Raw genomic sequence first — 23,035 nt, 5'->3', positions numbered from 1 at the left:
TGGTCACCGCAGAGAAAAGATCAGTGCCTTCCCTTCCTCTTTCCCTCACAAGGAAGTTTTAACTGCAATGAGGTCTCCCCTCAGTCTCCTCTTCTCCAGGCTGAACAGATCAAGTGACCTCAGCTGCTCCTCATACAGCTTCCCCTCAAGGCCCTTCATCATCTTTGTTGCTGTCCTTCAGACACACTCTAATGGCTTAATATCTTTCTTATCTTGTGGTGCCCAAAACTGCACACAATATTCAAGGTGGGGCCTCACCAGTGCAGAGCAGAGCAGAGCAGGACAATCCCCTCCCTCGACTGGCTGGTGATGCTTTGCCTGATGCCCCCCCCAGACATGGTTGGCCCTCCTGGCTGCTGACTCATATTCAACTTGCCATTGACCAGGATCCCCAGGTCCCTTTCCATGGCACTGCTTCCCAGCCTCTCATTCCCCAGTACATACATCAAAACATGACACTGGAGAATGCGGGCATAGATCCCTCTACCTTTTGCATGCTAAGCGAGCACTCTACCGTTTGAGGTAATTCCCCCATGCACAATCAAAAAAAAAAAATCAGATAATAAATATCATGCATATGGCTATTGTATAAATAATAGTAATTCACCATTTCTGGAAAGTGAATGTACAAGTCTGGTTTGTTGTCTGACACTTGAATATGTATATTCAATTCCTTGCATATAGAATGAAATTTTGTGTATTACATCAGCAATTACCTGCTCAACTGTGCTACGTTTTGGTTTAGCTCTGCGGGGTTGGTTGGTTTGAGGACTCCTGAGTTCTCTTCACAGCTTCATTCCTGGTTAGTTTTGGGCAGATCATTAATACCTATTACTTCTTTTTTGCCCATTTGTTACATGGCTGTAATATTTTACTTGCCAGGTTTATGGAGTGCAGATAGACTTAATTTTAAGAAATTATATGAGGCTGGAGCTCTAGAAGTGTGGCCTTACAAACTGAAATAGCCCAGTGTGTATATCAGTGACCTACAGTTTTGACTGTTACTATAAGGTCAATCCTCATTTGGCTTTGAAAGACTTAAGACAGACATACCATTAGTCTTTTTTCCTTCAAAGTATGGTAAATCTGGCAGCTTTGTGATAGCTGATTGGTGCTAAGTAAATGCCCATACTAAGGAAGGTTGTGGGGACGGAGTGTCTACAAAAGTTGAAAAAATTAATCTGGGATCAGCAGAATATTAGAAGCATTTCTAGGAAACTGCCAAGAGGATTGCTCTTCTTCATGTATACAGGTATACAGGAGCTTTGTATGGCAGGATAATGGGATTGATCCTTGTTTCCATTTTTGGTATTCAAACCAATGAACATGGAGTGTGGATTGATCCAGGTTTCTTTACTGCCATTGGAGCTGCATCCTTTTTCAGTGGAGTGTCAAGACTTACCATCTCCATCACTGTGATAATGGTAAGTATGTTGAGTTTTCAGGTATTTTTGTAGCCAAGGTTGAGTTGAGCATTTGCTGCTGCAGCTAAATAAACCACCACTGTCCCATGCACATTGAACCAGAGAGAAATAAATTATTGGCCTGTCTGTTTCAAGCTTGCCTGAAAAAGTTTTTTGTTTTGTTTTGGGGGTTTTTTGGAACTTTTACCTGTGAAGTGTAAGTTTGAAAATAACACTTTGACTGAGAAATTCTTTCTCCTATTTTTAATTTTTTGAGGTTACAGAAATGATAATGCCATCAGTGGTTTACAAACAAGAAAAAGGATGTTTCTTCTGGATTAGAAAACAATAGTAGATCACTCTGCTTGCCTTGTGAATTGACTTCCATGAGGTATGAGGGCCTTGTACAATGTACCTATTAATGCTTGGGTTGAATATGGGTTTCTGGATGGAGTAAGTGAAGGACTTACAGTAGTATAGGCAACTGATCTAATGGAAAGCCTCACAGGTCTCTCTGGTCAAGTTATGCCTCATAGATTTCAAAATTTTGAAATTCATTTGGAACACATTTAATATTTCTGTTTCCTGGTCCCCTCCTCTTGTAACAGAGCATCTTGAGTCTGCACTACAATACTTTCCAGGCAAACTTCTGGAAGCTAAAGTATTTGCACATAATACTCAGAGAGGATGTTCTTTGCTCTCCTTGATTGCAACACCTGGGGATGGTGAGTTGTAAGGCACAGCTGCAATTCAGCTTAGTCAACAGAGAAGTGAAGTTGAGGTCATAAGGGGGAAGTTTTCATTCTTCCACGGCAGGACATTCAAGGCCTGTGAGTATTAGTGTGTGTGGAAATTTCACCCATGACTAAACCCAGACTTGGCTACCCACCTGGCTTTGCCCAAAAGGATCTCATTAAAATCTTTGGAGATGTCCGAATTCACACGGAGTGACTAAGCCTGGATTTTCCCTCCTAGTACACTGTTGCACAGTGTTTGATTAAGTAGCTGTTTATTGGCACTCACGCCAAGTTGGGTCCATGTTAGTGGTAGGTTGTGTAAATTGCTTAGGAAGTTTTTTTGGGGGATTTTTTTGTTTGTTTGGTTGGGTTTTTTTGGGTTTTTTTGGTTGTGTGGTTCTTTTTTTATTTTACATTCTATCTTGAAAGGTGTTGTATGTTCATAAAAACTTCTCTATTGTGAAATAATAATTAGATTGGTTATGGAAACAGTCCTCCTTCAGTATCTTCTTGGTGCTTTAGCACTTACTTATCCATAAAGTAAAAATGGACTCTGGTATTTCTGCTTCTGTCCTTGGTGTTATGCATCTTTTGGAAGTTACTGTATGAATTGTTGGCCAGTTGTTGGCCTTCAAGTCTTTAAGACTTGAAGGGGGGGAAAGTCGATGCTTGAACACTAGATGTAAGTTTTTTGAGAGCCCCAATTATGACTAAATGTAATGTCTTTTCCAAAGTAGGCCTGAATTTTCTTGCAATGGCTCAATATATTTTAATTTAAATATCATTTGTAAACCATTACTTTGCGGTCTTTCTGCACCTATAAGTTGTTAGTGGCAAAAGCAGTTGATTGACATCTTCCTTAGATCATGAGGCTGAGTTTTATCACAGAGAAGTGAGAGGTGATTATGTGCCAGAACACTTGCTGGTCTTGGATGACAGAACTGCTTTTCATTCAGCTCTAGTACAGAGAAAATTCTTGCATTTTATTTGCTTCAGTTTCTCCCTACCTGCCCCATTACCTGCATTTATACTCTGTTTTCAAAGTGCCTCTGTGGTCGTGCACATACAGCATATGCAAAACAATAGCTGGAAACTCTTAAGAGAACTGGAGGAAATTGAGTTGAAAAGGCACTGGAAAAATGATGAGGATTGTGTTGCAGTGTGTTCTGAATTCCCCTAGGTGTCATGTTCTAACTCTTCTGTCCCTCTCTCTGCAGAGGCAGATTCTGTTTCAATTCATGTTCATCCAAGATAAATAGCTGCATTGCTTGAGGAAATATTAATTTTTGGGGAGAAAAAAGGTCTTGGACATGACAATGCAAACACATAATTAAAAGGTTGTGCCCTCAAACCATAAAATGCACATATTTTTCCTATATTGTGTGATGGGTTCAAAAAGAATTGAGAATGTTTGCTTTGGCTTTTCACAGCCTTCCATTTGGAAACAGTTATGAATGCGGGACTTGTAGTGAACAGGTTTGTAAGATGCTTTTTTTTTCTCATGGCAGACCCCACAGGCATCTGCCCACCTCTTCTTTCTTGGCTGCCAGTTTCTACCCCCCATGCTGACATTTGACCCTCATCCTCAGCTCTTTGTGGCAAACAGTAGATGTGGTGACATTTTCTTTGGCAAGTACAAGGAATAGCCTTATGACTTGCCTTCCCACAGCTTTCTGTCTCCCACGTCTTTTAAGTGTCATGTATCCTGAGCTTGCAGGACTAGGGGTGCTCTAGATGTGGAAGAGGAATAGCATTTTCCTACAGTGTGTTTGCTCTCTGGCTAATTCTGTGTTTTTATCATTCTTTTATTTTTGATTCTCAATAACAATGCCTCACAAGTGTTAAAGAGGAAAGCTGGCTCAGTATTAGTGTTCTATATAAAAATATATATAATATATATATATATTAGTGTTCTAGGCTAGCCTAGTATTAGTGTTCTTGTACAGTACTGTTGATGCCCTTGTGTGCAAGCTGAAAGAAGCTTGATTTGCACCAATTTGGATCCTTTGTCCCATGAATTGTCTTTCTTTCTATTACACATGACAGAAAATAACCCTGACTCTCAACTCCTTTCTTGCCTGTTCTGTTCAAACAGAATTAAAGCAGAATATCAGTTTATTGGCCTAAATTATTTCTTCGAGAAATCTCTTCTGATGGACATGAGGAATGCAATTAATTCTGAAAAGGTTTAAACTCACGACACTCCTTTGAGTGTGAAACACTGAAATACCAGCCTTTTGACAAATGTAGACTAAAGGAGAAAATAGAGTTTTCCTTAGGATTTGGAAAGGGAAATGCAATGTCATTATATAAACCAAAAGGAAATCTTCTTAGGGGATTGAATCACCCAAGGTCTGTCCCAGAGTCTCTTGCTAATGGTAGGTGTGGCTGCTGTGAATGAATAGGTTGTGCTAATGGGCATGATGTTGGTCCTGAATTAATATGACCATCTGATGGGGGTTCAGAACATAATGAAAAGTTGCTTGTTGATGTCTTTCTGAGTCTGCAATATGGCAGAAATAATAAGCTGTATGTAAAATTGTCTGGTTCTTAAGATGGCATTGAAGACTCAGACATGAGATTTGTTTGTGCTTTCTGTTCTTTAATGCCTATGTCAAGACAGGTATGCTGGCAGAGCATTGTATATAATAAACTACACTGCTGTAAGTGACCACTGTCCTATAGTTAGGAAATCTACTATATTTGTTATACACGTTCCATTAAGAAACAAAAATGAACATTTTTTTTTCCATAATTTGAATACCTCATTTAGAATCATAGAATCATAGAATCAGGTGGGTTGGAAGGGACCTCCGAGATCATCAAATCCAACCCTTGATCCACTACCGCTGTGGTTGCTAGACCATGGCACTAAGTGCCACATCCAGTCTCTTTTTAAAAATCTCCAGGGATGGAGAACTACTTCCCTGGGCAGCCCATTCTAATGTCTGACCACCCTCTCTGTAAAGAAATTATTTCTAATATCTAACCTAAACCTCCCCTGGCACAACTTGAGACCATGCCCTCTTGTCTTGCTGATAGCTGCCTGGGAAAAGAGACCAACCCCCACCTGGCTACAACCTCCTTTTGGGGAGTTGTAGAGAGTGATGAGGTCTCCCCTGAGCCTCCTCTTCTCCAGGCTGAACAGCCCCAGCTCCCTCAGCTTCTTCTCATAGGACTTGTGCTTGAGTCCCTTCACCAGCCTAGTTGCCCTCCTCTGGACCTGCTCCAGCACCTCAATATCCTTCCTGAACTGAGGGGCCCAGAACTGGACACAGCACTCCAGGAGTGGCCTCACCAGTGCTGAGTACAGGGGAAGAATCACTTCCTTGGACCTGCTGGCCACGCTGTTCCTGATACAGGCCAGGATGCCATTGGCCTTCTTGGCCACCTGGGCACACTGCTGGCTCATGTTCAGCTTCCTGTCAATCCAAACTCCCAGGTCCCTTTCTGTCTGGCTGCTCTCCAGCCACTCTGTCCCCAGCCTGTAGTGCTGCAGGGGGTTGTTGTGGCCAAAGTGCAGGACCGAGTGCTTGGCCTTGTTGAACCTCATCCCGTTGGAATCAGCCCAACTCTCCAACCTATCCAGGTCCCTCTGCAGAGCCCTCCTGCCTTCCAGCTGATCGGCACTCCCCCCAGCTTAGTGTCATCTGCAAATATTTTGTAATGTATACTTCTAAAATGCTTCACAGCAGTATTACAGGTCATCTTGAATAAGTGCAATAAAATAACTGTATCAGCAGGTAGTAACAACTAAATCCTAACCTCTTCTCTGTCTGCGTATTCCTTCAGTACTTCTATTTTAGGTGAAACGTACTTACCTGAAATTATAGGCAGGATGTATTGTTGCAAATTCTGGGGTTACCCTTCTCATTTTCTCTGAGAAACTGACTCTCAAGAAGCTTAAGTCCTTTCACAGGAAATTTCAGTAGAGCGTTGGCTGTGGGCCCTTAGATGGGGGCTGTAGATGTGACAGACACACGTTGTTTTACAAGTGTGATGTGAGAATACAGCATAGACAACCACCCAATCCAGATAACTAGAGAGAAGTTATAAGAAAAGCAGAATGGTGATACAAGATGTTAGAAAAATAGCACAAGACTTCTTAAATAGATGTCAAATCTGCCTGGTACCAGCGCAAGTTTTTCACAAGAGAGCTGTGTTCCTTAGTGGTTGTAGGATGCAGGATGCTGCATTTGAAACCATTTGCAGAAAGGATGATGCAAGCACAAAGGATGTTTTTGAAAATGCTGACACAAATATGAATTCTGAATTTTCCTTGGTGATTGAAGACCTAACAGTGAAAACAATCCTGGCTGCTCATGACATTGCTTTTCTCTGTTCCTGCTAAAGAGCAGGGGGTGCAGGAATTCTCATTGATTTAAATCAAATTTCTTTTCAGTGAGGCCTGATCTAATTGATGATAGCTCTAATCTGCAGGTGAAGATGGATAAATTGTACATTAACTGGGCAACAAAATTGTGATATGTATCACTCTTGGATTAAATGTAAATGTTAGTGGGTGTAAATTCTATGATTTCTTCTTGACTAGTGGGATGCCAGCAGAAGTCTGTGTAGCTGTGCCTTTCAGCATGCTGAGAGTAGTGTTGTTTTTCACTTCAGGTTCCTCTTCTGTAGTGGTGGAGAGCCATGGACTGGACTGCCAGCTGCTGTGTTTGGGTCTTGGTTGTTTTAGAAGTAGAGACTGTTTTAGTAGAAATGCTGGGTTGCCCAGTGAACTGCTTTTCCTGTGATATTTTGCATTTCTGTCAGAACAGGAATGACATGTCTTCAGTTCTCGGTTCCAGCTGCCTGCTGCCCCCATTACCTCTCGCTGTTATACTTGGCTGCTAGCAGGGGAAGGTCTCCCTGAGAAGGTAGACCTCATTATTCCTCACTGTGTGACACATAGTGCCCTTTTGCCTCAAGCAGCCTCCACTACCATTTGGGTGGTGGCTGTTTCTGCTGCCTCGACCTTCTGCTTTTCCCTCTTCTCCTTGAGCTGGAAACTAAGGATTAAAGCAGCTCACAGTATGAAATGGTTTGTCCTGCTCTGGTATATAAATGCCTGTGACTGTTATGTAGGCAATGAGGAGAGCCTGCAAAGGGAGCTGGATGTTACTCCAGGAGGTGCTCTGGCAGAGCTGGCAGGACTTAGAGGTGCAAAAAGTTTTCAGTGCAAACTATGCCTTACGTGACACTTATTCATGTGCTTGCTGTCTTCTTAGATCTTGCTCTGGTAAGAGAAGGGCCAAGGCCAGGCTGGATGGGGATTTGAGCAATCCTGTCTAGTGGAAGGTCTTCCTGCCCATGGTGGGGGGGTTGGAACTAGGTGATCTTTAAGGTCCCTTCCAACAGAAACCATTCTGTGATTCCATAAAGGAAGCAATAAAAATACCCCTTAAATATCTGACTTTAAAACACCAACTAGACTGTAGGTGTCTTTCTGTAATTCATAGTTTCTACCTAGTTTGTCATACTTTTTTTGGGTAAATTATTAAGTGAAAAAAGTGAGTGCTAGCACAAAGCTGGGCTTGTGTACCTGATGTTCTTTCCAAATAGAGTAGAAGCTGACCCCAAAGTGACAGGGCTCGAGCTGCTGCATAGTTGTACTGTGAGCTTCAGAATATGGAGACTATTGGATCTTGGTCCATGACAGCTTTTCAGGGCAGGTCTTATGGCATGAGTGATTACAGGAAGCAGGATATTTTGCAAGATGTCAAATTAAATTATTTAATTGGTCCTTCTGGTCTTAAAAAAAACCAGTCTTGTTTTTGGGCCATAAAACATGGTGTTAGATCTGGCTACTTGAAGAGAAGGGAGTTTCCTTCCAAACTCATAGTGCCATCCAAAGTGCGATCCTTTCCTTGATAAGGATTATAGTTTGCTGTGGTGTGAGGAGAATATTTATCTGAGTGCTGAGTATGTTTTTGGCATAGAACAGGCCGAACAGGCTGATTTGAAATACATGAATTTCTTGTTCTTAGGAAAGATCTTATGGTCAAATAAGATTAATATGATTCTATGGTCAAATGCAATAAAATACCTTTGTAGTTGGAGTGACTATAAACATGGTAGTCTGCAAGAGCTCGTTTTCTCACCACCACCCTGGCTAGAATGATTTCAAAAAGTTTACTTCTCCTCTATTTTTGTCTGAAAATGAGGCCTTCAGATTTGTTTTTACAAAAACCTTGAACATTTCATCAAAAAACTGAACATCTGAAAAACAGAAATAAAGAAAAAATATTTAAAATGTCTTGCTATAAAACTTGGTTGTTTCATGTTATCATTTTCCTTTAAGGAATGAAATGTTTCCCATGAAACAGTAAAGAAACTTTCTTGGTATGTTCAAGGAAGGAGGGGGAGGTGCATCGTGGGAGGTGTAGTTTAATCTGAGAGGCCAAGGCAAATCCAAATTTAAAATTTGCAAGAGATGACAATATAGCATTCCAAATGAAAGCTTCTTGGGTTTTAACCTAAAAGATACTGCTCTGTAGGGATGATAAGCAATTTGTCAGGTCAATGGAACATTCCGTAAGAAATGTATGCTTGTAGGGAAAAGCCAAAGAAACCCCTTTTTTTCTTTCTGGATAGTAGCCTTGTGAACCCAACCCAAGAAAGTCAGAACAAGTCCCCTCTGATTCCTGTATTCATCATCTCTAAAGAACTACAACTGTGGGACGGTTGGTTAGCCTGTAGGTAATTCCTAAATTAGAAGAGAATCCAGCTCTATCTCTAATATAGCTGTGTCAGCTTTGGTAGCAGGTTTTATCAGTAAAATAAACGGACACGACTGAATTCAACATGGATTCAATTGGCATTGAACTTTTAGAAAGTTCAGTTATGCATCTGAAATATTGAAACTGAGACTGCATCTCTGTTTTAAATACACACATTGGAAATTAAGTTGTAATTCGAGAAGATAGCATTTTTATATAGTCATTTTTCTGGCTGTAGCTTTCAGTAGCTTTAAAGGTATTTTATAAATAAAGGGATCTAGTGTATTCCAACATACAACTGTACATTTGGGACATGTAACACAAACCTTAGTGAAAGTTCATGGGAATTTAATTTGCAGAAGTTATTTTTAATTCACAGTATCTTATCTGTTTTCAATTTTTTTAAAGTACAAAATGCAATAGGGCTGTCTTATGTACTAATTCTTTGCCAAATTTAATTTGTTTCTAAATTAAAGACATTTTTCAGTTACATTGTCATGAAAACCATTAATTCTTGTTATATTTTTAACTTTAAAACCTTCCTAATGCTGCCAATAGTGGTTTTTTTCCAAATTTTGAGAAAATGATTTATCTCTGGGATGAAAGCTACCACAATAAGCCTATCTCTCTATTTTTTTTTCCTCCCCGGTCTGAGGGTTTTATAATCATTTTGAATTAAACCCCCATGTAACCGGATGTTCTAATGAATGGGGGCTTGGGTCCAGAGATCCCCATTTAATTATTGGACCCTGCTGAAACAGGAGCAAGTGGTTACACAACCCAGCAGCTGCTGGGCTGGCCATGGTCTGTTGGTGGGAAGGAGGCTCCTACTGTAGGTTTACCTCTCTCCTGAGAGAGGTAAATCCCTAAGGAAGACCATGGCCCGCCCTCTGCTTAACATGGGCAGAATGACATGTTTTGTTGCTTCAGTTTCAACGTGTCCTCTGGTTTTTTTGGAAGAGGAATAAGACTGGATCCAGAACATACATGGTGGTGACGGTGAACACCATGCTCTCATGAACAAGACTGAACAGAGGAAGGTACCAAGGGGAAGCAATGAAAGCACATGAAGAAGTAGAAGCATTGCAGAAAAGTGGAGCAAAAATGGTACCCAGTGGAACCTGTCATAACGATGGCTCTTCTCTCATTTTGAAATGTCAGAGAGTGATGACAGAAAAACTCTTCAGTGCCTTATTGGCTGCGCCTCAGGCAAGCTTGCAGAGTCAGACCTGAGCTGCTTTCTTGCATCTCTAAAGGAATACCCCACCAACACCCCAAATTGGCAGTGGCCACCCAGGCTGTTGTTCGTTGGTGAGTTATGCAGCAGCATGTGATTTCTGTAGTTGCTGGTGCAACTTGTGAAACAGCAGTGTCTGACTTTAGAAAGGATGAAATTGCATAGACTGTGCAAATAGTTGGAGTGGAGTTGTCTGGCACTTCAGATCATACGAGCATGAAGGTTGACCTCAGATTACTCTGGTTATACTGCTCCCATTTCACCCTGTTCCTCAGCCTGACCCTTTGTCAAAGTAAAGAGAATTTATTTGGAAGACTTGAGTCATACTTTTCCCTTTCTCCCACTTGTTTAGCAGAGTGTATGCAATACTTGGGAGGGAACAGACGAAGACAAGGGAGAGAACTGGCTGTAAAAAATGAATACATCCTCACAGCACACTTTGGCAATGCAGACCTTGAGAGATTACTGATTGTGCCTTCCTCTGACTTGCTCAAGATGGAAGGGCGTGAAAGGGACATTGGGTTCCTGGGGCAAAGACGGAGAGAAAATGATAAGCAGCATTCTCTCTGCCAAGAGAACCACTGCTGTGTGAAAATGCAGTACAGAAAATGCATGATAGATCCTGTCAGCATCTCTTGTGATACATTGGCATAGATGAGAGAAGATTTTGACCCTTGCTTTAGAATGAGTACACATGTACATGGTCTGGATCAGGGAGCGGTTTTTTTGCTCTGATGGTAAATAAGGCATGTGTTATAGAGTCCTTACCAAAAGGGCAGGAAGGCGTATGTGCCCACCCAACAGCCAAGTTCAAATTCTTCTCTCCTTAGATGCTTAAAAATAGTTTAAAATTAGATGCTTTAAGTACTGTTATTCCAGCAGGATTACTCAATACTGAATTTAGCCTTTGGATTCTCCCCATGGCCACAGTCTTCATTTTAACTCCCCAGGAGAGAATGCCACATGGCTGCTTTTCTATCTGATTTTGGTGGGGAAAGGAAAATCTTTTGCAGAAGCTGGGGAATATGTATAGTATTCAAGATTTTTCGCACCATGTTTCCTTCAAAGCAGGCAGAGGAAGTGCATAATTATTTGGAAATTAATTTGGCAGGTTCTTCCCAGTGCTAGGCTGTTTAATGCATCAGCCCGTCACACTTAAATAGTTTAGGGCTCACTTACCGTTTTTGATTACACCTGAGATGGTTCACAGAAGTTGTTTTGACAGGGCCTAACTTTCTGTTACTAAGCTGCCTGATTTTTTTTCTAATGAAGCATTTAAACCTAGTCAAAACAGTTTTTCAAAATCTTCAAGCTATCTTAACAGGGTAAGTGTTCACTCTGCTTCCACTGCCTGTCAGAAGGAGCTAATGTGTTCAAATTGTACGTTTAACATTATTTCAGAACCTGATTGCAACCTTTTTACAAATAAGCAGAGATACAGAGTAGTGTTGTACTAATTCTAGTCTTATTCAAATTAATCCCAAAATAATTGGAGTAACAATGCATAATCAGCAAACTGTTAAATACATTAGATCCTACTATTTTCTGTTGAATTTACTCCAACTAGGGGAAGAGCACTGTGTGTTTTTTGGCAGTAGCTTGTCTGGAAAATGAAATAAGTGAAACTATTCTCATGGAGAAGGGGATGGGGAACAGTTTCAGAACGTCAGATTTTGTAATGCACTTCTTTAAGAAACTGGTGGCTCAGTGAATGAATACCTATGTTCGTTTCGATAACAGCAAGATTTTGTAAGGTTTCTGTTCTGTTATTCAAGGTATAATCTCCTACTGAAGTTAGACCTGAAATGAAGTTCTCAGCCTGTGCCATAGTGTTTATCAAATAGCTTCAGTCTGCAGCTGTCTGTATTCAAGTGGCTCTTTCTTCTCCAGCCTTTTATAGACCTCAGGAGTTGGGACCACAAGAATTGTGTCATTCTGGAGGTGTTGGTTTTAGCATCACTTAATATGACAGATTCACTGCTGTTGTCTATCTTACTTTTAAAAAATGGTCATGAATCATAATTTAAAGCATTCTGCAATACTGTGTGTTAAAAAAGTATAAGGTTGCTTGGCTGGGTTATTATACAGTACAGTGCTTGTTTTGAAAAGATGTAATATGTGAGCCTGCTGAATGTTTGGGCACATACACAATGCTGCTTTTTTTGTTAATAGAAGGTTCACTTGACACAACACGCACCAGTGTTACCTTCCTGACACTGATTTAGACAGCTTTGAAACCTCCTTTCAGGGTTTCATGTCTGCTGTATATGTAAGATGAAGAGCCAGATTACAGAAAAAGTCACTGATAGATATCTTTCCAGGGGATCTTGGCAAGAGTCACTGGTATCACCAATACTGTTTCCGATATCACTTTCATCCATTGCAGCGATCTGTCAAAACAGGTGTATTTATAGGCCTTGGGGGACTAAAACAAGAGATCAAACATTTGCATAGCATTTTCCATCAAGTTCCCAAGGACTGAGGCTCAAAGGAATTTGATACGTTTCCAGGGATTACTTGGCTGTGCTGGGTATTTCTATGTTCTCTATAGTAATCAATGTCCTGCTGCTGTAGTAGGTCTTGGAACTAGAAAAAAAATCTTCTGTCTTCTACCAAGGAAATCATCAACATAATGCTTCAGAAAAACTCACAGGTTGGCTTCAGAAAAATTCAGAAAAATATTTAAATTCACATCAGAGAAAATCATGACAAAAGCTCACTTAATATGAAGAATTAAGGTAAATTAAGAAGTGGTGCACCAGTGCGATTAATTGGAGCTACTTTGCTTAAAGAGTATGTGCCGTGTGCTAAGATTTTTTCATCCTCTGTCTTGGCAGCAATTAAGCTCTAGGGTACTAGAGGCTGCCTACTCCTTGTGAAGGCATGGAATAGTTAACGGGGTAGAGCTCTGGAAGAGGAAGAATCCCACTAATTGTGCAATTCTCCTGGCACTGGGGTTTGGCAGGACGCATGTCCTCACAGTGAACCTATGCTGGGTGTGCCGCCCTTTGTAGAGTGTGATGCACAGCTTCATGTGCCTCAGGCTGAAAGAAATAATCATTTTCAGCAGGGTGAGGGAACTTGAGTGCGTAACTTTTTGGGGCTAGCATGACAATCGTGCCTTTTTAGGAGATTTATGTTTACTGTATTGCAGCATCCCACTTTTCCAAAAATTTCCAGCGGTGATGGTGGTGAGTGATAAGGAGACACAGTAAAGTGAGTTGAGTTAATGAATGTAGTTCTGGGACTATAAAGAATTTGTTTAAAGGTGAAGTGCACAGGAAAAGAATATTTTTCACTTAGTTTTAAAGGGAGAGATTAATGCAAGTTCAGGAAGGGAGTATTCAGCTGGATCGATATGTGAAGAAGGTGCCTCTTTTGGCATAATTCCAGATGGAAATAGTGGACCATGATAAAGGCATTTCAATTCATAGTTTGTCAGGACATTATTAAGTGGCAATTAAAGTGACTTAAGTGTTCCAAAGCACAGGTTTCTGAGGGCTAGCAGATGACAATCCAGAGATTAAAGAAATTGAAATGCAGATCTGCATTGTTATGAAATGGCTGTGACAATATATGTTACTTAATTCTGGGAGACATTACTTTCATAAACTCCTGTTTTCAAGAAAGCTGCATGAACAGTTCTTTTACTTCTGTGAGTAGGGAATTGTTGTCTTCTTCCATTCTTTACATGAAGTGATTAGCTTGCAACCCTGTGCACATTTGCTCCAGGAAAAGAATGATCAAAAGTTTTCTGCCCTCCACTCTCTGGAAATGTTCTGTTGACTGTGAACAATCTTTTCTTGGTGTCTTTAATCAATAGTAGCAAAAATTTCAACTGAGGGAAGTTCTAGTTGCATGTGAGAGAAATGAAAGGTGCGTTCCTGGGGCCATGTGTACTCTTCCACAAAATCTGGTGGCGTGGAGACTGAGAAACTGTGCTCAGAGCTGGTGTATTGTGACAGCTGCAGCCTCAACTCCAAAACTATTTGATCTGACTGTTAATACCAAGATTTCACTTCCCATCCACCTCCTTTTTAAACTCACTCTCAAGCGTGCTGTCTTGTACCTTTGTCCAGCAGCTACTTCATTTTTTTCCCAATTTTTTTCCTAATTCCAGGCCTTTCAGTTTAGTGTGCATAACCTTGTGAAGAATGACAAAATTATTTCTTCTGGGGAGTTCGCTTCTTCCAAGGGTGATGGTTTTTATACCATGTGATGGAAGAAGATTTTGGTTTTTTCTTTGTTCAGACAGCTCTTCTATTTGAACAAATCTTGAGAAATTAATTAGATTACAAAATAAATGTATTTTTTTCTATTTTTGATAGACACTTCTGCATTTGTCACTGTAGGCTGCAGTAGAAGAAAGAAAATTGTTTTGCACTATGTAGCTGATTGATGATTTTTTCTTTTACATTATTGGAAATATCAAGGGTTCACGGAATATTCACTGTATCAGCAGCCTTGTATCTAATGAGGTTGTTTGGACATTGTTCTCTGAGCTGGAGTAAAATCTTTGGAATGTGTTGAAATTTAACTGTAAGTGGGGGAGGTTTTTTAACAGTGAGCTTTAGGTAAACTGCATCTTTTTAAATTTCCTGGGCAGCTGCCTTTCTCCCTTTGATGTACTGTGCCTGGTGATGCTGTTAATGAAATGCATAATTATGTGTTATATAATAAAACAGAGCTAACATGAAGGTGCCTAATAGATTATAATGATGTGGAGGCCTGAGAAACTAAGGACCATGGGGGTTGTTGAAAAGTGCCTCCGGTGACAAAGAAGATGTTTAAAGAGGTTTGAATAACTGTGCTGATAAATAAATTGTAGTCTCTCTGTGTGTAAACGACATTTTTCTAGATTTTGTATATAGAGAGAATATTGAAAAAAATAGGTACAGTTTACTAGGCTGCTGATGTATGAAGTGTCAGCGCCGAGTGCTTCCAGTGCCTATTAGTGCTGCTGGCTTTGCATAGGCGGGTGCCCTGGGCAAAGACATTTTTGGCACAGCCTGCCTCACCCACAGGACCAAAAGAAACTGAAAAAAAATCTGGCAATATGCACAGAGAGTAAACTGCGTTCTAAAGAGCAGCCCCTACAATTCAGTCTTGGAACAAGTATCGATAAATGAAACATCACGTTTAATGGCTGAAGAGTTGCAGGCATTTGATGGCTGCCCCTAACTTCCCCCTCTTCTTTCTCTGCTTTTGCCACCCATATTTTATCTCTCCCTCTATAATACTCTGTATAGCTTGTTCCTTTCTGAGATTCTTCAGGAACTGGTTTGAACACATAGGTGTTTTTAAAGGAGAGGCTGCATAAGCCTGCAGCCCTGGACCACATGGGCTCCTGATGGTGCTGGACTGTGGCTGAGCTTGCTTGGCTGCTGTTCTGGGCTCACAAGGACCTGTCTGCTGGGAGAATTAGCATGCAGGGAGCTTCAGTGTAAATTTACAGCCTGCTAGTTACTTGGCATTAATTCCCTTGGTGAATGATTCTAGTACTTACTAAGAGTGCTTTTGTGCAGGTTAGCTTTAAGAGTACTTTTGTGTGAGTTAGGTGGGCTCCTTTTTGAAGGTGAAGTATGCTGTTTTTCACTTTCCAGGCACCAAGGGTACCCAAATGGGCAGTTAGTGCAGAGTAGCTAATATGCAGTAAATTCACACCCAAGCTCACGAAGCATGAACTTCCTCATGCAGCCGAGTCCCGAGGCTCTGCACTTTGTCTCTCCCAGCAGGGAGCAGATGGCCCTTCTCTAACCACGGAATACTAATAAAGCCCTCTGAAGAGTACATATATGTGTGTGTAGGTTCATGCCTGTCCATATGTTTATATAAGATGACTTGAATCTATCACAGTTCTTGGATTAACTTGTTCTTTCTTGATTTTTGTCAAGATACCCTAAGGAGAACTTTGCTGCTGAATTGCCATCATCCTTGTCATTAATAGACTGAGGTTTTAGCTGCAGGTTTTGATGAATTCTTTCTTCTTCAGCACTAAGAGCAGCATACTTTTTCTTTTCAATATATGAGTGACTGCATCTTTTGTGTGTGAATCTTTCTTTGTTGCAATTCCCTTCCCCAGCATTTCTTATGTGATCTCTCGAGTTAATTCTAGTTTTTGATATGCTTTTATGCCTAATAAATGTTCCCTCACAACTTGAGAACCCCCAGTAAGAAGGAAATAAGATTTTCTCTAGCTCTTTAAGAACCTAGATGTGAAATCAAGTTAATTTTTTAATAAGACTTTTTCATTAGGCTTGGCTTCATAAATAACTCGATCTATAATTAGTGTACAACTTCACTTTAAGATCACATAATGGGTTAAATTTTCATGGAAGGTTTTCTTGGAATTTTATAAATGATTTTATCTCTTTTTTATGCTTACGCTTCAAATATATCGTTGATTTCTACGTCATCTGCAGATTTGCTTTGTGTTTTCACTCCAGTATTGCCTATTTCCAAGAAAATTTCCTTTCACAGAAGTTGCCTCTCCAGTTTCCATCTGTAGTGAGAGTTCAGCCCAGCTCCACCAGCTCTATTTTGGCCCAAGTTTAAATTTACTTACACACAAAAGATATTGCTCCAAATGCTTTTAACCTGTCTTTTTAAAAATGACCTCAGCCATACTAGCCTGCCAAAGATAAACAGCATTTCTGCTCAACAGGCATTAACTCTTGGAGGAAGTGAAGTCCAGTGCTGAACCCAGAGGCACTTGCTCTGAGCATTCAGTGAGCTGTTGTAAAGAGGAGCCATCCTGCCCCCAGATGCCAGCACTCAGGAAGGCTGCAGGGCTGAGGAAAATCAGCACAAGCCTGAAGGTTTCTCAGTTGCAGGTGTAAAATGCTGCTGAATGTTTCCAACAATAATGACGATCTGGGCCAGGTCAGCTTTACTGTTCCTCCTAGAGGACAGAAGGGTAGGAGGAAGGGATAAAATAGGATGAAAACCAAGAAGAGGTGACTTGAAAGCAAGACTGGTTCTTGCTGGTTTTTGCTGTTCTGAAGATATTCTGTGTAGTTAAAACAATCACTTGAGAGTGTTTTTTAGACAGAGTGTGTTTTAGAGAATGTTTTTCAAGTTTCAAAAGTTTTTATATTTAGAGTTTCAGAGTGCTTTTATAGCTTTTTAGAGTGTTTTTATATTAACTTTTAATATTGGTTTTATTGTGGAAGAGTTCCCTGTAGCAAGATACTTTAAAAAACCTTAGAAGGAATCCATAATAAAGGAGTATCCATCTGTGTGAATGAGTTGCAGCAGATATGATGAAGTAATTCTTAAAATCCCACAGTTGCTGTTTTCCTTTTAACTGACATGTTCCTGTTTTAAATAAAACAGTTGAATGCTAGGTTTAAAGAGACATTCAAAGAATGCTGTCGTGTTATTAGAAATCCCTGGCTATGTCTAAGCAGAAAGGACAGTTGCATGACCCTGTCATACATGGCTAACTATGCCATATGAGTCCCTTGTTGGGATATGCTGTAAATCATCCTGAATGTTATCTTTCCCAACCCAGAACAGAGACAGAACGAGGGTTAAAATGTAAGTCTGGATACATTTGCTGCAGCTTATCATGAAGAAATGTGTTTATTGGCATTCTTTGAATGTAGATACTTGGAGTACTTAACAATCTCAAACTAATGAGGTCTATTAAATGGCCATGTGCTGTGATTCACTTTGAATTGGAGAAAAAATTCTATTCAAAAGCCTCTTAGTCTTATGAGGAAAATTTTCATTTAGTCCCAGGGTAATTGCTAAAGAATGTAGCTTTTTAATAGGATGCAATGATAGAGGAAATAGTGGGATGTGAAAGGAGACATCAGTTTTTACTAAAAAGTCTTAGTAAGGTATCGTAAAGGGAATATTTCTGTGCAGTCATTTTCACCATGAAAAATGTTTGACTTTATTGTGAGTTGAGCATAAACAACATTAACTGCATTCACTTTGCTCTCTGTTTTTTGTAGGAGAATTCACTCTGAATCCTTTATTCAAAGGCAATTGTACTGGTGTACTTTGTTAAGTCACTGCTACCACACCTGTTAGATATTTGCAGTAGTAGGTCAGGTGAACTTGGTCTACCTTTGCGCTTAGTTATTATGGTGGTTGTAGCCAACCACAGAGGTAAAACAATTAGCTCAAGGAGAATAAAGTACTAAAACATGCTACATACTTTTCCACTCATCTGACTATACCCTCACTACACAGGGAGAAAGGACAAGTATACTCAGGAAAGATGTTTTAGGTGAGATACCATCATTTGTGCCTATTATTTTCTAAAACTAGTGCTCCAGTGCCAATTCATGGATTTGTGATCATAGGGACAGGGATGCCTGCACCATGCCTTGCACTGCCAAACATTGCCCTGCATGGTAACTGATGTTCCTGCTGCTTGATCTCCTGAGCTGGACTTCTGTTGAAAGCTGCTTCATCCCTTTTCTGGCATCCTTCAAGACAGTGTTTGTACAAGGAGCTTGTTCTGTCAGGAAGCAGAAGTATGGGAAAACAATATTATATCTCCTGACCTCAGCAAAAAAGAAAAAGTATTTGGATTTGTTTGCATTTTTTAGTATTTGTCACAATGCCAAGCTATTTTAAGCAATCTGGCTACTCCATCTCTACTTTCCCTTCTCTGATACATCAAAATTATCACAAGCCACCTGAAATATGGGAATCAGATGTGAGTTTTAATGTAAATGTTGCACTTCAAGATGATAGGGATGGGAGGGGGAGCTGTTACTGCATCAGCCAAGACTCTCTAGTGGAAGTGTTGACTGATTACCTATCCCTAGGATGGAGGGGGAATACTCTTCCCCTTTCAGTGGGAAAGTCCTTTGTTCTGTTTTCTCCTTAGGTAGAGATCACAAATGATGTCCAGTCCTTACTACTGAAAATGCTGGCTGTCACGGTGGCCAAGGTGGTTATTGACTTGTTCAACATATCCCTGTACAGTTCCCTCCTGAAGCTGAAATGCATTCCCTACTTGGATGTGGTATCTTTTGCTCATTACAGAGTAAAATGGTGAGGTCTCTCATGTTGCTGATCCTCAAATTTTCTCTCTCATGTTCTTCACAGAGGCTGTATGGGTTCTCTGAAATGCAGAGCTTAGAGGAAAAAGGACTAAAAGGATCCTGAACAACTTCCTCATGGTGGGATATGCTGTAAAAGTAGAACAAAAGAGACTCCCTTTCTCTTCAAATTTATATTTGAATAGTATATATCCACAGCCAAAGCAGAACACTTCAGCTGTCTTTTCTCCCAGTATTGAGGTCTACTGACAATCTCTTGGATTCAAATGACCCTTTAGAAGAACAAAATATTGGTGACTGTTCACACTTTCTTCTAAATGTAGCCATATCTGAAAGCTTTTAAAAGGCCCATTGAATGGTAGGTATAATCTAACTGTATTTATAATGAGAGGAAAAATTGCCAGGATGTGGTAGGAGGAAATAAGAAGAATCTGTGACATTATGGGTGATTTCTATATGTACCATGGCAGATAAAACAGAGGTGAAGAAGCCATAAAGTTTCCCATGGTATTCCAATTAGATGACAAGCCCATGGAAAGAATTATAACTGCTTTCCTAGTTCAGAGTGAGGTCGTATTCACTTGAACGACATATCTATCTATCTATCTATCTATCTATCTATCTATCTATCTATCTATCTATCTATCTATCTATCATCNTATCTATCTATCTATCTATCTATCTATCATCATGGCTAGGCTTTGTGAATGAAGATTTGGGAAGGGCTTTACCCACGTTTGTTACAAATATATATATATATATATATATATATATATATATATATATATATATAATTTTGTTTTCCTCCCACTCCTTTATTTTTTCTCTCCAAACGCATTAAAGAAAGTTTCTGGATAACTTGGTCAGACTATACCAATACTCTAAAGCAAAATGTAGTATCACAACTTGGTAAAGATACTTTACAGGCTGCCAAGGTTTAGTCTAAATCTGCTTAGACATAGTCTGAATAGGCTGATACATATATGAAGTAGCAGATGTAGTTGCTAAGCTGCTCTTCATTATATTTAAAAAGTCATGACAGTCAGGTGAAGTCTTCAGTGACTGGAAAAAGGGAAACTTCACACCCATTTTTTAAAAAGGATAAAATGGCAGACCCCAGCAACTACCAACCACCCAGCCTCACCTTTGTGCCCAGTAAGATCATGGAACAGGTCCTGTTGGAAGGTGTGTCAAGGCATTTGGAAGATAGGGAAGTGATTTGAGACACCCAATATGGCTTCACAAAGGGGAAATTATACCTGACTCATCTAGTGGCCTTCTACGATAGTGACTGCATTACTGGACAAGGGAAGAGCTATGGGTATCATCCACTGACTTCTGCAAGGTCTTCAATACAATCCTGTATTGAAGGGACTTTTAACTAATTTGGAGAGGTAGGGATTTGTTGGATGGAATGTTTGATGGATAAGGAATTAGCTGTTTGGCTGCATCCAAAGAGTTGCAGACAATGGCCCAATGTCCAAATGGAGATTAGTAACAAGTGGTAACTCTCAGGAGTCCATACTGGGACTGGTACTGTTCCATATCCTTATTAATGACATAGACAGTGAGACTGTACCCTCAGCAAGTTTGCGGATGGCACAAAGCTGAGTAGTGCCATTGATATGCTTGAGGCAAAGGAGGCCATCCACAGGGACCTTGACAGGCTGGAGGAGTGGGCCATTTTGAACCTCATGAAATTCCACAAGGTCCTGCCCCTCCGCTGGGGCAGTCACCGGGATCACTAGAGACAAGGTAATGAATGGACTAAGAGCAGCCCTCCAGAACTGGGGATATTGGTAGACAAAAAAAATTAGATATGAGCTGGCAACGTATAATTGCAGCCCAGAAAACCAATTGTATCCGGGGCTGCATGAAAAGAAGTGTGACCAACAGGTTGAGGAAAGTGGTTCTCTCCCTTTACTCTGCCCCTAAGAGACCCCACCTGGCACACCGTATCCAGCTGTGGGGTCCTCAGTACAAGAAAGACATGGATCTATTGGAGTGGGTCAGAGGAGGTCTAAAAAAATGATCAGATGGCTGGAACACCTCTCCTGTGAAGAAATGCTGAAAGAGTTGTTGTTGTTCAACTGGAAAAAAAGACTCTGGGGAGACCTTATTACAGCTTTTCAATACTTAAAGGGGCTTATAGGAAAGATGGAGAAAGACTTTTTATCAGAGCCTGTAATGATATGATAACTGGGAACAGTTTTAAACTCAAAGATGATAGGTTAGGTTGGACATAACCGAGCCAGGTCAGATGGGGCTTTGAGCAACCTGGTCTTGTGAAAGGTGTCCCTGCCCATGGCAGAAGGGTTGAAACTAGATGATCTTTAAGGTTCCTTCCGGCCCAAAAGCTTCTGTGATTCTATGATTCTATGACACTGGTCTCTTCAACACACTTCTTGGATACTCTGTTACATTGCTATCCAAACATTTGTTAATCCTTCATTTGTTAAACAAATGAAGCGTCACCATTCAGCCATCTTAGACTTCTGGGATTTGGACTGATCCCTTGATCTCTTATAGATTGGGCATCCCAAACCCTGAATATTGACTCAAGGGAAGTCTGGATTTATAGTCTGTCTCTTAAAGTAAAAACTGCTATAATTGAAATTAATTATGAAGCCTAACATGCAGTCTTTGTAAGAATTCCCAAACCAAGATCTTATTGCTTTACCTAGCATGAGAAATACACAGATTAAACAAGACAGTTAAAAAAAAAATTAGTCTCTTTACATGTTTCCTTACCTTTGTTTCCTCATCACTTTTCTGAGCATCCTCGAAACTTGAACAGAAGTTCTTCAGCAGAAATTCTACAGAAAGGTGCCTGGCAATGACTTTTCTTTCCACGTGTTTTTCCTGCAAACCAAGATTTCTTTTTTTTTTTCCTCTCTGATCCTGCAGCTAATAAGATGCTGTGGGAGCCTGCCTGTTTGCTTCTTTAATCTTTCTTTTATCTCAGAGTGACCACCCAGTGTATATAAGGCTCTGCTGTTTTTATGTTACGCTTATTTGCTACACTTTGGGAGTATTTTTATCTTCAAATACCTATACCCAGACATCGTTTTGCAGAGACTGTCCTCTTTCTGTTGTGTCAGCTTGGTTGAGAGTTTGCTCTGGGAAAGCATTAGGTGACACAGTTATGTTTGTGCTGGGTTTTTCATCCCCTTTGTTGAGTATTATTCTGAAAGATCACAAAATGTATAAACTGTGCATTGCTGGATTCCCCAAATCATAACAGGACAGGGGTCAGCTGTGTGGGAACTGGTAGCTAGCATATATTTATAAACAGGTGATAAATTTTATTTGTGTATGCAGAATGAAAGATTCAGATAACTAAGAGCTTGCTTAAGTGCCATAGAAATGCCACATAAATTGGGATCCTTCTTCAACTGAAACTGAGAAGTCTTTGGAAAACAGTGCAGAGAGGAAAAATGAGAGAGGAAAAAGGAGACTTAAGAGAACACATATTTTTATGTCCTCAGCACTTATACTGTTAGAGAGAAAGTGTGGATCTTCCCTTTCCCAGTTCTTCATTGATGTTAAGAATGGAAAGACCTTCTGTATATGATAATTTTGTTGATTCCTGTTACATGGCTGGATAACATCCCCAGGCATAAGATGTGTTAGACACTGAATGGAGAAGTGAAAATAGATGTTAGATGAACAAGGTGGGGGCAGCATTAAGGACCAGCTCCACAAAGGAATTTAACTCCTAACTGCTGTAGAAGTCAATGGGTACATTAAGAAGCTACATTATGTACATGCTGACTCTGAAGCCATCTCTGTAAATAGTGTTATATACAAAATTGGTGGAAGTGAGACCTGGGTCCTCAGTGGTATTTCACTGCCTAATTTATATATAGGCACTGGCATCTCTGGATGCTCTGCTTCCTATGGAGCAGGAAGGCTT

The 23,035-nt window shown here is 40.2% G+C and overlaps 1 protein-coding gene across 1 annotated transcript in view; it reads left to right on the top strand.

The window, feature by feature from the left end:
* The window catches only part of LOC108505113 (chloride channel protein C-like), an 86,965-nt gene that overhangs the window by 24,677 nt on the left and 39,253 nt on the right, over positions 1–23,035 (top strand). Inside the window, 2 exon segments of the mRNA XM_017830812.1 lie at positions 1,253–1,424; positions 18,945–19,111. Of these exon segments, the coding sequence (XP_017686301.1) occupies positions 1,253–1,424; positions 18,945–19,111 (339 nt within the window).

The sequence above is a fragment of the Lepidothrix coronata genome, unplaced genomic scaffold, assembly GCF_001604755.1.
Source record: "Lepidothrix coronata isolate B3197 unplaced genomic scaffold, Lepidothrix_coronata-1.0 Scaffold6, whole genome shotgun sequence".
Taxonomy (NCBI): domain Eukaryota; kingdom Metazoa; phylum Chordata; class Aves; order Passeriformes; family Pipridae; genus Lepidothrix; species Lepidothrix coronata.
The sequence above is the reverse complement of the archived record's forward strand: the minus strand, read 5'-3'. Positions and strand labels throughout refer to the sequence as shown.